Source organism: Schistocerca nitens, chromosome 7, assembly GCF_023898315.1.
Source record: "Schistocerca nitens isolate TAMUIC-IGC-003100 chromosome 7, iqSchNite1.1, whole genome shotgun sequence".
Lineage (NCBI taxonomy): Eukaryota > Metazoa > Arthropoda > Insecta > Orthoptera > Acrididae > Schistocerca > Schistocerca nitens.
The window spans coordinates 75490667-75504951 of record NC_064620.1 but is presented as its reverse complement, the minus strand read 5'-3'; the positions used below and the strand labels follow the sequence as shown (position 1 = coordinate 75504951).

The 14285-nt window shown below is 41.9% G+C and overlaps 1 protein-coding gene across 1 annotated transcript in view; it reads left to right on the top strand.

The window, feature by feature from the left end:
- Positions 1-7539: 7539 nt before the first annotated feature.
- The window catches only part of LOC126195479 (KH domain-containing, RNA-binding, signal transduction-associated protein 3-like), a 580765-nt gene continuing 574019 nt past the window's right edge, over positions 7540-14285 (top strand). The window contains exon 1 of the mRNA XM_049934109.1: positions 7540-7827. Coding sequence (XP_049790066.1) covers positions 7605-7827 — 223 coding nt within the window. The 5' untranslated portion in view covers positions 7540-7604. The remainder of the gene's footprint in view (positions 7828-14285) is intronic.

Below are 14285 nucleotides of genomic sequence, written 5' to 3'. Positions count from 1 at the left end.
GAACAGTCCACTGAAGTTTTGTGACCTCCTCTCGGGTGCGCAGACTTGTATGGCGTCTAGTTGAGTAGCGAGGTGTTTGACCGTGATCCGTCTATCTCCTAGAATGAGAGTGTCCGCACGTTCCAACACAGCAGGAGTCACAGCTGTATGTGGCCAGCCGACACGCGACAAATCGGACAGTTTTGCGCGACCTCGTTACTATGATGACAGACACCAGGCCCAGCGACTCACCGTACTTACGTTCACTGCCAGCTCTCCGTAGACAATGGCCTATGAATGCCTGCGATGCTATGGTTTTCGCCGAAAGGCATTCAACGACAGCTCTCTGCATGGAACGCACTCCCGTTACAGACGCCATTTTGAAAGCTGCGTACAGCACCGCCACCTGTCGGAAATTCATCAAAGTATAGGGGATGCAGTGGAAATATTTCGCTATGTACTACAACAAATTCCATATCTTTTCAACGGAAATTGACCGAGAAAAGAAATGAGTTACATTAATTATTGAACGCCCCTCGCACTGTCCTAGCGTCACAGACGCCCTCCTGTACCCACTGCTGGATCAGCTCTGGTGCAATAAATGATTTGACGTTGAAAGCTTCTACGGGAGACCATTCCGAACTGAGTACACGCTTTTTATTTTTATCTTCCTGGGTCTACTCGTTACTAATAGTTACAATTTTGTTTTTGAACTCTGCTTCGATGAAATCCGTTATTCTTATTTTGTTTTTTGTGATGTCAGTCATTGTTCTGTCTCGTCGATTTCTGTTTTTATAGTTACGTAACTACAATTCCGCAAGCACTTCGTTAGCCTGATTCATGGACTCTACCGACCCCATTTTGAAAGTGACTCCAGCGTCACACGAATGCCAACAGATTTGGTAGACGCCCAGCAGCTTGTGCTGTGCAAGTTCACTCGCTCGTCACTGCCTCGTGCCCGTTTAGACGAGGCAAATATCGCGCACGTGTCGCACCGAGCACTCATTCGTGCCAGGCTAACGGTGCAAGCGAAGCTTTAGTGCTGTTACGTTGAATGGACTACGAGCCTTAACTGTGTTTCACCCTCTCCCTGCGCAAACATAAACACAGCGCTGCACTAAGCGGAGAGGGAACGTACCTAAGTATTTCAGTAAATCAGACAACCATCTGTAAAACTGGGCTACAGCCTTTTATTTTTAACAATACACTACTAAATTCTTGTTAAAAGTATACCGTTACCACCAACGATTTGATAATAATCTCAGCACATAAGGTGTGTGGCGAAACCAGTCTATAATTACATTAGCCACGTTATTGATTATGTATGGAGACCCTTTAACTCCCATTATCGAAAACTACCGACAGACACATCCGTGATAACGTTCTAATTTAAGTACTTGAATACTCAGATCCATCCAACTCAAAGATTTGCCTTTTATTTGACTGATAAAGGCACAGCAGAGAGAGTAAAATTACGATATGAATTGCAAAATGCTATGAAATTTACACATCAAAATACACACAGCTGTGAATAAGTTGTACTGCGGATGACACTCTTTAACAAAATGGTTCAAATGGCCCTGAGCACTATAGGACTTAACTTCTGAAGTCATCAGTCCCCTAGAACTTAGAACTACTTAAACCTAACTAACCTAAGGACATCACACACACCCATTCCCGAAGTAGGATTCGAACCTGCGACCGTAGCGGTAGCGCGGTTCCAGACTGTAGCGCCTAGAACCGCTCGGCCACCCCGGCCGGCCCTCTTTAACACCACCGTGTGTTTCTACTGCTTTGTATAACAAAGAAAGTGAGATGTCTTGTACCTCGCCTATAGAATATGGTTCCAAGACTTCATCCAATACTACATTCTTCTTTTTTGAGAATATAGCCTCCCACTTCGTAGAGAATAGTTTTCATCTTTGCAGACAATAGCCTTCTCAATGCTTGTATGCCTTATTCCGCCTCGGAAATATTCCGTTCAGTTCGGTTCACATAACAGCAGCTATAGTCACTTTCGGACATGACATTTTGGACACGAAAGCGGATCGCTCAGTTCAGTACTTTCGTGGTTTATTTTCTTCTTCTACTGTTTTAAATCTGAAGACTTACTATTTTATCTGTCGAATTTGCTTATTCACTTTCTTCCTCACTTATTGGTTCCCCTTCTTTATGGAAATGTAATACATTGAGGCGCCAAAGAAACTGGTGTAGGCATACGTATTCAAATATACAGATATGTAAACAGGCAGAATACGGCGCTGCGGTCGGCAACGCCTATAAAAGGCAAGTGTCTAGCGCAATTGTGTAGGACGGTTACTGCTGCTACAATGGCAGCATATCAAGATTTAAGTGAGTCTGAACGTGATATTACAGTCTGCGCACGAGCGATGGAACACAGCATTTCCGAGGTAGCGATGAAGTGGGGTTTTTCCCGTACGATCATTTCGCGAGTGTAGCGTGAATTTCAGGATTCCGGTAAAGCATCAAATCTCCGACATCACTGCGGCCGGAAAAAGATCCTACAAGAACGGGACCAACGACGACTGACGGGAATCTTTCAACGTGGCAGAAATGCAATCCATCCGCAAACTGCTGCAGATCTCAGTGCTGGGCGATCAACAAGTGTCAGCATGCGAACCATTCGACAAAACATCATCGATATGGGCTTTCGGAGCCGAAGGCCCACTCGTGTACCCTCGATGACTGCACGACACAAAGCTTTACTCCTCGCCTGGACCCGTCAACACTGACAATGGACTGTTGATGACTGGAAACATGTTGGCTGGTCGGACGAGTCTCGTTTCGAATTGTATCGAGCGAATGGACGTGTACGGGTATGGAGACAACCTCAAGAATCCATGGCTCCTGAATGTCAGCAGGAGACTGTTTATGCTGGTGGAGACTCTGTAATGGTGTGGGGCGTGTGCAGTTGGAGTGATATGGGATCCCTGATACGTCTAGACACGACTCTGACAGGTGACACCTAGGTAAGCATCCTGTCTGATCACCTGCGTCCATTCATTGTGCATTCCGGCGGACTTGGACAGGACAATGCGATACCCCACACGTCCAGAATTGCTACAGAGTTGCTCCAGGAACACTCTTCTGAATTTAAACTCTTCCACTGGCCACCAAACTCCCCACACATGAACATTATTGAGCATATCTGGGATGTCTTGCAACGTGATGTTCAGAAGAGATCTGCACTCCCTCGTACTCTTACGGATTTATGGGCAGCCCTTCAGGATTCGTGGTGCCAGTTCCCTCCAACACTACTTCAGACATTAGTCCATTCCAAGTCGTGTTGCGGCACTTCTGCGTTCTCGGGGGGCCCCTACACGATATTGGGCAGGTATACCAGTGTCTTTAGATCTTCAGCGTATATCTTCCTCGATACAGCACTCAACAACGGGTAAGTTACCGACTTTCGTTTAACAGAATGCTTGAGATAGAGTATATGTAGTTGCATTTAAGGTGTGTGTGAAAAGTAACGAGACTGATTTTTTAATTTTTTTTTCAAGCAACAATATTGCCCCTTTCGAAGTAGTTCCCTTCTGCAGCTAAACACCGGCGGAGTCGTTGTTTACAGTCTTTGTAGCAGCGCTGAAAGGCTTCATGTGGTAGGGTCTTTAAGAAGCCGGTCACATTCTGAATGTTCTCTAGAGTCCCGAAATGACGTTCTTTTAATACATTTTTCGATTTCGGGAAAAGAAAGGGGCACAAAGACACAGAACAGGTAATTACTGGGGGATGTGAAACAACATGAAAGCCGTTTGAGGTAAAAAATTCCGTGATGGAAGTGGTCGTGTGACAGGGGTCGTTGTTATGATGCAGCATCCACGCGTCTGCTATTTCCAGCCTCGCTCGATTCCCTCTTTTCCAGAGCGTTTCATGGACATCTTTGTAAACATGTGGTTGACGGTTTTTCCTCGATAAACAAATTCACAAGAGCATGCACATGTTCGATGTTTTTGGCGGTTTTTGAGGTTGAAGGTCTCCCCAAGCGAGGTTCAACATGTTATCGGCTTTCCGAAAATGATTTGTGGCAGTGAAAAACTTGTATTGTCGATGAGGAATTTCCCATAGGCCTGCTTCAACTTTTCGGGAGGTCACGCTCGTGGATTCCCCAACACAATACTCGGTGGCATAACGTTGCTGTAAATTCCACTGATAAGTTTTTGTAACACACAAGAATAACACAACTTCACTGATTGCGCTCTCAAAGATCACGTGAAGGCTGGACGGAGCTGAAACTCGGACTGAGCACCTGCTCAAGTAGAGCAACACAGCACTGCCAGATCGCCCGTGTTGTCAGTCTCACTACCTTTCTCACACACCTCGCCTATGTTCCAATCATCATCATCATCATCTTGGACAGTTTCCAGCCACTGGCTGGGTCTGTCGGGAACACAAGCCTCTCCATCGTGTTCTGTCTTTCCACCATTCCCCCTCTTCCACCTTCGTCCAGTTCTCTCCTCTTCTCGTCACACATTCCTTCACTCCCTTCACCCATCTATCTCTTGGTCTTCCTCTGGGCCTCTTCCCCTCCAATTGCAGATCAAACATCCTCTTTGGAATTCTTCCCTCATCCATTCTCTTCATGTGGTCATACCACTGCAGTCTTGATTTTTCTATCCTGTCCTGTACTGGTTCCTCCTTTAGTCTTTCCCTCACATACACATTTCGCAATCTGTCTCGTCTTGTTACACTCAACCTGCTCCTCTGGAACTTCATTTCACTAGCCTGTATTCTACTTTTGTCGCTTTTGTGCATTACCCATGTCTCACTTCTGTATGCCAATATGGGGACAAAGTAGGTTCGGTATATAATTCCCTTGGATTTCTGTGGCACCTCCTTGCTCCAAATAAGCCCCCTAATGCATTTGTAGAACTGCCCTGCTTTTCTGCACCTTTCATTTATTTCCATTGCGTTTCCCCCCTTACTTTCAATCATGCTTCCCAGGTACTTGAAGTTCTTTACCACTTGTAGTTTTTCCCCTCCACAAGTTATATCCACATTTGGCCTATTCTTCTTCCTTGTTGTGACAATTATTTCACTTTTCTTTGCAGAGAAATGCATTCCATATTGTGCTGCCGTTGCCTCCCATGCATCTAACTGCTCTTGCACCTCCTTCTCGCAATTTCCCCATAACATCAGGTCATCGGCAGAAAGCACTGCTTTCATTTTATGATCTCCAATTGCATCTGATACTTGCTGTAGGATTTCATCCATAACAATAATAAACAATAAAGGCGAAAGTGCACTTCCCTGTCGCAGCCCATTTTCCAGCTTGAACCATGCAGTACGATCCCTCCCCACTTTCACACAACTCTCACTTCCCTCATACATTTTTCTGACTTTTCGTGTTATCTCTTCATCTATCCCTTTTGCGTTCAGCACATCCCAGAGCTTGTCCCTACAGATACTGTCATACGCCTTCTCAATATCTAAAAAGGCCATGATTAAGTCCTTCCCGTACTCATAGTGCCTTTCCTGCAGTTGCAGTTGCAGTTCCAATGAATACTTGAAATTATGCGTGAGTCTGTGATAGAAGCAGTTCTGACATATGACACAAATCAGTTTCTAGCTGCAATTCCGGAACGTAGTAAGTCGTTTTCTCCATAGTCGTTACCCACAAACCAGTAGATTCTTTCTTTAATGAAACGTTCCACAATACACCTATCCGACGATGTCGTTTGCTTTAACCTTTTGCTCTCTCGAACAACGATCTCATGACATTCCTTCTCTCTCAAGAAGCCGATTAAGAAATGGAAGACTTCTATGAGACGTTTCGTGTTTTGGTCGTACAAATATACAATATGTATTTCTTTGTTTGATGCACAATTACACACACAAGTTCGTGTTAACTGCGCAGTCGGGTGTGTAGCTGTAGACTCAAAATTTAGTATTTTGGGAGTAATGTCCCCAAGAGATAAAACCTAACTCAGCCGAAACAGGATTTCCTATCAATCGCTTCTACACTGAAGCAAAAGTATGCTCAACGGCAATATTTTCTCATTCTTGTTTGTATATACCCTTCAGGTCGTCTTTTCTTCGATACAACTTTTGAACATATACTTTTTTCTATGCTCTCTGATTAAACCATGAAAATAGGATTCGGCTTCCATATGATTTGGCTAGATCTAACTAACATACCCGAGGTACTATTTTGTTTTGTTTAGTCTATTTTATCTAAGAAAAGGTATTTCCGGATTTAATCTGACTGAAATAAGAATAGCGCAAAGAAATTTTGTCTCCTGTCAGTAAGAACAATACGTGCTCTTAATTAAAAACCCTAGTTATATATTCCATGGATCCCATCGATGTTATAATACCATCACTGCCATAATATCTCAACAATTCACTTCAGTCTCTCATGTATGTTTGTATATGACTGACGACACTTTAAAGAGTTGAAGCATAGCACGCAGGAATTTTCACTATCCTGACGTTGATCAAGGCTTCTCTGCGCGGATACCGACGCCCTGTCGTGTCTCATCGTGCATGTAAATAACTGTAGTACCGTTCAGTTTTACATAGCTTTCTTTGTCGGGAGATGAACTGTCTCTTTAAGTTCGACGGCAAATAAAGTCTATCTTATACTGTCCAGTACTGTACGCAAAGGATTTTTTTTTTGCCACATTAATAACCAGCACGTCTCTTTCTGCTATCTCAAAGCCTAAATGATTAAACACGAGCCTACTCATGTGGGCAATTATCACGTTATATATACTAATGGCGCACATGAGTAGGCGCATGTTTAATTCTACTGGCGCTTTCTGCAATCTCGCTTTCGATGCTGGCAAGGACGAATACCGTCTATTTCATCGTTTCACTCTCTCTTACCGTAGTTTGTGCACTTAACTTTCACAGATGGAATAGTGTCTTGAACAGCGGTCTACGAAGAATAGCCGAACGTTGTTAATGATATGCAACACGTTCCTCAATTTTTTGTTTATGTTAAGCGACAAAGAGTATTTTCCAGGCTGATGCTTCCTGTCAGCGGATTCCCAGAAATATTGAAATTACATTTCTCCTATGTGACCCATTTGTCGTGTTTCAGTCTTAGATAATCAAAACAGCATTTTTCTTTTTAGAAATGTCATGAGGTACAGTTGTTTGCCGGTTACGACGGCCCGTTGAAGCATCTTCGTACCTTTCATGCAATATATAATTACACTCATGATTATGAAACTAATCTGCATTAGTAAGTTGTTTGAATTCTGAAATGAAGAAATGCGAGCGCTGCCCACTCACTGTCCGTAAGGAGAGGGAGTTTCGTTTTATATGATCAGCGTTTTCAGAATTTCATGCTAATTTACATGGAATTCAGAACTGTTCGCAGTTCTTGCAACTTTGAATCATAAGAGTAAGTGCCGTAAGTCGGTTTCCATGAAAGGACTGTTTAATTACAGTATTTTCTGTACAAAGTACCGTACTTTTCCTTTCGTTGCACATTCCGCAGCATGCGAGCATGCGCAAGGCAGCCTTCACTTGTCGCCGCAACGTTCACGAGTCGCCGCGCCCCTAGCGGCAGCAGCTGGAACTACCGCCGTTGTTGAGCATCAAACGCTTCACTTATTGTGTGGAAGTGGCTGGAAACGGACGTATTCGGTGTAGTAATGGCGGATAACTCTGCAGCAAACGGCGACTTAAACCGTAATAACAATATCAGTGGTACCGATTGCATGAGTGATACAAACAGTGCCAATGTGAAGTCTGAAGGAGACATGGAAACGCAGATACCGCCCGAGAAAGCTGGCGAATATGTTCGTGAACTGCTGCAAGAAAAACAGAGCTTGGATTCCTCGCAGTGGCCAAACGCTCTTCGTCTACTGGATCAAGGTATACGCTTCGTGTATATAATTTTTTAAATTATATCGGATAGGTTATCCAAAAACTAACAACGTGGGGTATAAATATTACGTATGTACGGGCAGACATCGATTTTACGTCGATTGTTCTTAGGCTATCCTTGATACCGACATGAAATGTTACATTCATAGTGATAACAGTTTAAATCGATTGTTTTGTGTGTAAACTCAGTTTAGATGCATAGCAGTATAGAAGTGAAATCATTATTATAGTGACATATTTATATAACATTCGATACTGAAACCGGAAGTGACTGGCGAAGTATCACTATTGCTCTATATTTTATTTACTCTTAAGCTGCCCACTCTGCAGCAGAAATATTTCGTGGTTTCTTAGTAGGGATGCGGTATAAACTAAAGCTATTTGTGAAATATTAGGATATTTAATTATTCGAGTGTAAATTTTTTTGACTAATTTTGTTTGCTATGGAATTACATTGCAGTGTAGGATTCTTATAACGCAAACTGCATACAAATATTCGTTATAGGATCGTCCACCACCTGCTTTATGCATGATACAAAGCATAGTGTAATGCTGTGTCCTTGTACAAAAAATCCGTTACATTTCAAACTTACATCTCGTTCTTATCGTCCTATTGCGTCCACCTACCGGCACCTTTTAAAAGCATATTTCATATAAGGTATGCTGGAATTTTTGGTTGTTTATAGTCCGATTTTAATAACCCGAATGCTGTATTAAACTTAATTTCCGTGCATTATTTTTAATACGGTACTTTTCCCTGATTATGTGAATGTCAAGGAGTTTGCATAATCAGAGAAATGACGATCTTTGACGTTCGGTTGTTTGCTTTTACTATCAAAATCGCTAAATAAAATATCCGTTGATTTAAGAACGCTTGAAGCATCAGTCGGAAGCGTGTTTCGCAATTTTCATGTGACGATATGAAAGTTTTGTATTTGAAGCTGGGGACCTGTGGCCAGCAGAGGAAACTGTTTCCAGCGTGCACTTTCCATTTTCCTTCCCCCTCACACCTTCCTTCCCAAACTAGGATCCTAGTGTGCAAAATGAGTAATTTTTTGTTCGTGTAGTTTTGGCTCTTACTCCTCAGCTAATAGCCAATATGTTCATGTCTCACTTCACACAGGAGAGCTGTGAGGTATCACACTTGTAGCGTGAGCGTATTAAAGCGAATTAAGCGGAAATACTAATATCCAAACAGGTATAAAAATAATTGCTACATTGCTGAATATATTCTGTCGTTTCGCATTGTGTTATGCACGATGGTTATTTTTATTCATATTTAATTACGTTTTGTAGAGCTAGATGTGAACGTATTCAGGAATTACTACGTAATTACGCTCATATGTCATAGTGAAAACAACCAAAGACATGGACGAGTAATGAGGAAGTTCGATGCACTCTCTAGGAAGTGTTCCCGTGCTATTAACAATGTGTAGTGAAAATCACACGAATTTTATAGAATTTTGTTTCCACATGCTGTGCTGTTTACTGGACGGCTCAAAAGCCAACATTCCTACGCTGCTTATCTACATGCGTATTAAAATAATAGACAGGAACGCCTCAATCTAGGCGCAATCTATTTCTCCACTTATTCGCTATAGGCCTTGTTTACGTTGATATAGGCAGCAACATAGTGACAATCTTTTTCTCTCAAGCCCCTGATTTACAATTACTTTTTCGTCGATCGGTCTGAGTACATTTATTTTTACTTTTCTCTTGCATAGTCTTTTTGTAGCTTCCTGTGTCGTTAGTCTAACGCGAAGGGTGCCCGCCTCATAGGTCATTTATGTAGACTGCTGTTCGGAAGTAGCATATCCTGTTTCGATTTTCTGTCTGCCATAAAATTTCGTTAGTCACGACAATATTACATTGTGGCGTCGCCGGAACCAATCTTAGTTTATAAGCCATATCGTCATCAGATTTTACTGCTGTAGCCCATTCAGTTCCTTTTAGCGAATCTTAATTCAAGTGACTAAAGGTCTTAATCACGTAAGATGGTACTAAATTTGTTTGCAGAACCGGTAGTTGCATTAGGAGACAGACCTATTTCAGCTGCCCATTCTGCAAGCTATCCTGTGTATTTTTGTCTCCCGTAGTTAGATTTATGTTGTTGTTTGTAATTTATGGGTGAAACTTTACCATTTCATTCAGTTATTATTTACCTCATGTCTTGGTTCTGTGGGGGGCGGGGCGAGGCTACTAGGCTACTATTTCAATGCAATTGGAGAACATACTGCTTGCGAAGAGTTCGTGTTGGGTACGCAGATGAGAAAACGAACATTGGAAAAGTACCAGAACCGATTACAAAGGCTTCAGTTCTCTTATCACCTTCTCACGCCAGTGTGTGTATTGTGGTATTATCAATTTAGACCACAAAGTCCTTATATTCGAGAGCGTCTATTCTACTAAGCCCTTCCTGCTCGTTCGATGGAAGCGGACGTCTAATTCATAAATACTTCGTTCATTATGATTTTAATTTGTTAAGCTTATTCTTTCGTGACCCAAGCATGGCAGTTATTAATTGCAGTAAATATGTCGCCTCACTCTCTCTGTCTCTGTTAAAAGCTCCTGGTTTCGGATCAGTCTACCATTTCGACGCACCTTTATCGTTGTCGGTCCACGTGCGGACATACAACGGATTACAGGCCGCCGGTTATATGGGATGTGGAACCAGGAAGAACTTGAATGTACAATTTCAGTTTATCTTTCTTAAGGTATACATAATCTAATTGTTTCGGTTTTCTAACTGTGATATGCACATTTCTCAGTATCATTGTCGAAAAAGTGGACGCAGCTTCCCTTTGCAGACGCCCCAATTCAACTACTGAAGTGGAGGGTCGTCGTGGCTAATTGCGCACAAATTTCACATATTAAGTTATGTTACGTTTATTTTACACATGTCACACGGTTTGTAAGTAAATCCAGCAGAACCCCTTTTCTGTGTTGAATTTTCGTGGTTCATAGGTACCCCTAATGTCAGAAACGATCCAAGGTATATAATTTCAGCAGGAGATAACACGCAGAGGTTAGTTTTGTGTACAACTCTCAGGAAACTTTAGATCTCACCACTGTATTTAACAGAATGTTATAGCAACTTTTTAAATACAACTGGTGCTATAATGGTCTTGAATGCCTATGAATAGATAACGGAAGTAATAGAACATTTATTAATGTATATTTTTCACAGAAGAATCAGGCGATGTGCCAGAAGCAAAGCCCGCGGCTATCGCTATACGCAGTATCATGCCCACTGCCACATTAACATCGTAGTGAGGCCGAAAACACAACTATATCGGCTGGTTTTGCCCTGAAATGTACCACTTGGCCCACTAATTGTATTATAAATTGCACCAAAATTTTATGTATGTCCAAGAGGTATACACAGTCGTTAAAAAGTTCTGATCCGTTTGCTAAGTGTTGCAGCTAATGAACGCGGCGAAAATGTCATCTTACACCTAGTTAGTAATAACCATGTTGCATAGAGGGGGCACACATTCGATTTGTTGCGTCTTAAGAGTTTCAGTAGTCTTTTCCTCCGACGCAATTGACGCTGTAATTTACTAGACGATTAGAGCAGGACGCTATAGGTTGCAACAGTTAGTAGTCACGCGTCGAAACACAACGCTAGCGTACGAATGCAGTCCGTAATCCTTGGAATTCATCAGGCTTCGAAAGTGTGTGTGTGCGTGCGTGTGTGTTGTTTTTATGAGAAGCCCTTGTTACGCCAGTACAAGACCGTTCTTTAACTGCACTCTGCTATAAAATTTATTAATTAGGCCATCTGAGATTGGCAAGGACGGCAGACGAAGTCAGTCGCGGCCTTTGCAGGGGTAACCGTTTTGACATTGGCCTAGAGCGATACAGATAAATCGCACAAGTGAATGTAGTGATTTGAACCATGGTGCGAAATCAGGACGTTAACCACCGCACCACCTTGCTCGATACATAACTGCGTTTGGAAACCAACGATCACACCGTATAATAATGCGTGGCAAGTGTCAAATAATGTACTGTATTATGTATACTGGGGTATTTTTGCTGGGTCGAAACAACAAAAACGTGAACATCGAATTCACGTTGAGTTCTTCGTGGCCAACATATCTGTCCCGTCCAAGCCATGTGGCACATCGGCAAGACACTGGACTGTAGTTATGCATGGCCGAGGTTCAATCCCAGAAGAAGATACCGCCAATTTATTTCTATATCCTTCCATATACCGTGCTTGTATTCCATGTAATATGACGTCATCGTCGTCCCTTTTCCTTCTCTCGCCACACGACGATCTTGAAATTAAAATGATAGCTCATGAGCGAAACATTCGTAATTACGGTATGATTCTTAGCGCTCAGTAGAAGGAAAAATAATTAGTATTTTAATTATGGTCCTGTGGGCTGCTTGTGAATCCTATAAGTGCATTTCATCTGTAAAAGATCAAAGTCCATCATAGTTTGATTTATAATTTTATTAATAATATGTGCTATGCGTTTTTGCCGCAGCAAATCGTCGTGCTAGTTTTTAACCTCACTCTGTATCTTCGTGATCATCATCATGCATCTGTCATTCATTAACAGATATAGGCCTCCCAGATTTTGCAATTCATTAGAGTCTTCTGCTATATGCATTCATCTGGGTTTTGCATGCTTTATAAAGTCATCTACGCACTACCCATTAGGTCGTCTCAGTCATTTATCTCATGAAATTAGCAAATAACTTCCAGAAATATGTGCTGATTGTAATCTTGCATTTCACATGCATACATCGGTATTTTATTTTTAAATTTTGTTTTATTTTTTTAACCATACAGTCATCCATCGCATTGGAAGTTTGGTTTCGAATATGTTATTTAGTTTACAAAAGGCGCTCCAGGAAATTATTTTCCTTCTGTATATTTCTTCTCCTGTCCATCCAGTGAGTGTCTGCAGCTGTTCCAGATTAAAAGTCATCAACTAGATCTCTTACTTCATTGATACAACAACTTATTTTCAAGCCTATTTCAAAAATGCTGTTTTAAGATCAATTTGTTGCTCCAGCACGTGAGACAAACAGTGCAGTTTCATTCACAAACAGGAGATAGCAAAAGTATTTAAAGTATATGGTCATATCTGAACCAATTGGGGGGGGGGGGGGGGGGGGGAGGGTGCGAAGTTCGTCCCTCTCGGCCTATTTCGACCGACCAACTTCTTTTTATTACCACAAATGTTAAGCCCTGCCTCCCGCATGAAAGCTCTCTTAAGTCATAGCAGCACACTTGGTTGTATAAGGCAGGTCGCCGCCCACCGGAGGGACGAGGCAAGTGATCCTGGCGGGTGAAATGGTGATAGGCAAAAGGCATGTATCTAGCTTGCAACTTCGTTTGGATGAAACCGAACAGGTCTACCAGACTAATACGGCAGGCCACATCACTAGCAGATGAATGCACCATGTTACACCTTTGCCACGCGCAGCGTCTGGGCTACTGACAGTTTACAAAAGTTTCTGCTTAGGTTGTGCAGTTGTCTTTGTGCGCGAAAAACTGAGACGATCCTTGGTTCGTTGTTCATTTTGTAGTCCTGTGGAGAAATACCTGCGTTTGTACGATCGCAGCACTGCTGATTATAGCAGTAGGAAAGCTCAAAATAAATAGTGGAAAATGACTGCAATTCAAATGTCATGGACGAGTACAGTAAATGAAGTTAAATTCATTTATTTGTAGAAGAGAGAGAAAATACGGAGCTAAATAGAAATACTGGATAGTTTTTTTCCTAAAAATCATGTCTACAACTCTTTTTATTGATCTACTGCGTCCAATGTAATGTCCAATCCTTTTAGTATGTGGCTTCATACATACTTTGTTCCGAAAAGACAGTGCTCCACTTGGGCTAAGCAAGAACCTAGATAGCTATTTGTTTTCATGCTTTTGATATGAGTTCTGAATAGGGTATTTCTACTATGTACTTAGAATATACACCATCACGTATTCGTGTAAAGTTGTGAAACTCTCAAATCACTTTTGTTTATATCACATTTTATTGAGTATCTGACCCCACTATCTTCGGCGCCAACATATCAAAAAAACTATCTACAGGTATCTTATCTCCGTAGATACGCCGTAATTATATGCACCATTCGTTTCTGAGGACAGGATTTCATTACGTGTTTTGTGAGAGGAATAGCTTAATCCACTGCAAAATAATAAGGAATTTCGAAATCTTCTTCAGTCACAAGTGCAGGTTTCGGAAGCGGGAGCTCCTGACCTGATTTACTGGAAATGCTTCTTTTAATACTTCGCTGACACTGTTGCTGCCATAATCCGCAACATCAATTGTTAAATGTAATCCATCTTCATCTGAAACAACTTAACCATAAAATATTGCTCCATATTTACAAGGAGTCTTAACCCTGATGTCTTTCCAATCGAAGATACCAATCCAGCCGTAGATTCCACAGTTCCGAATAACGATCAAATG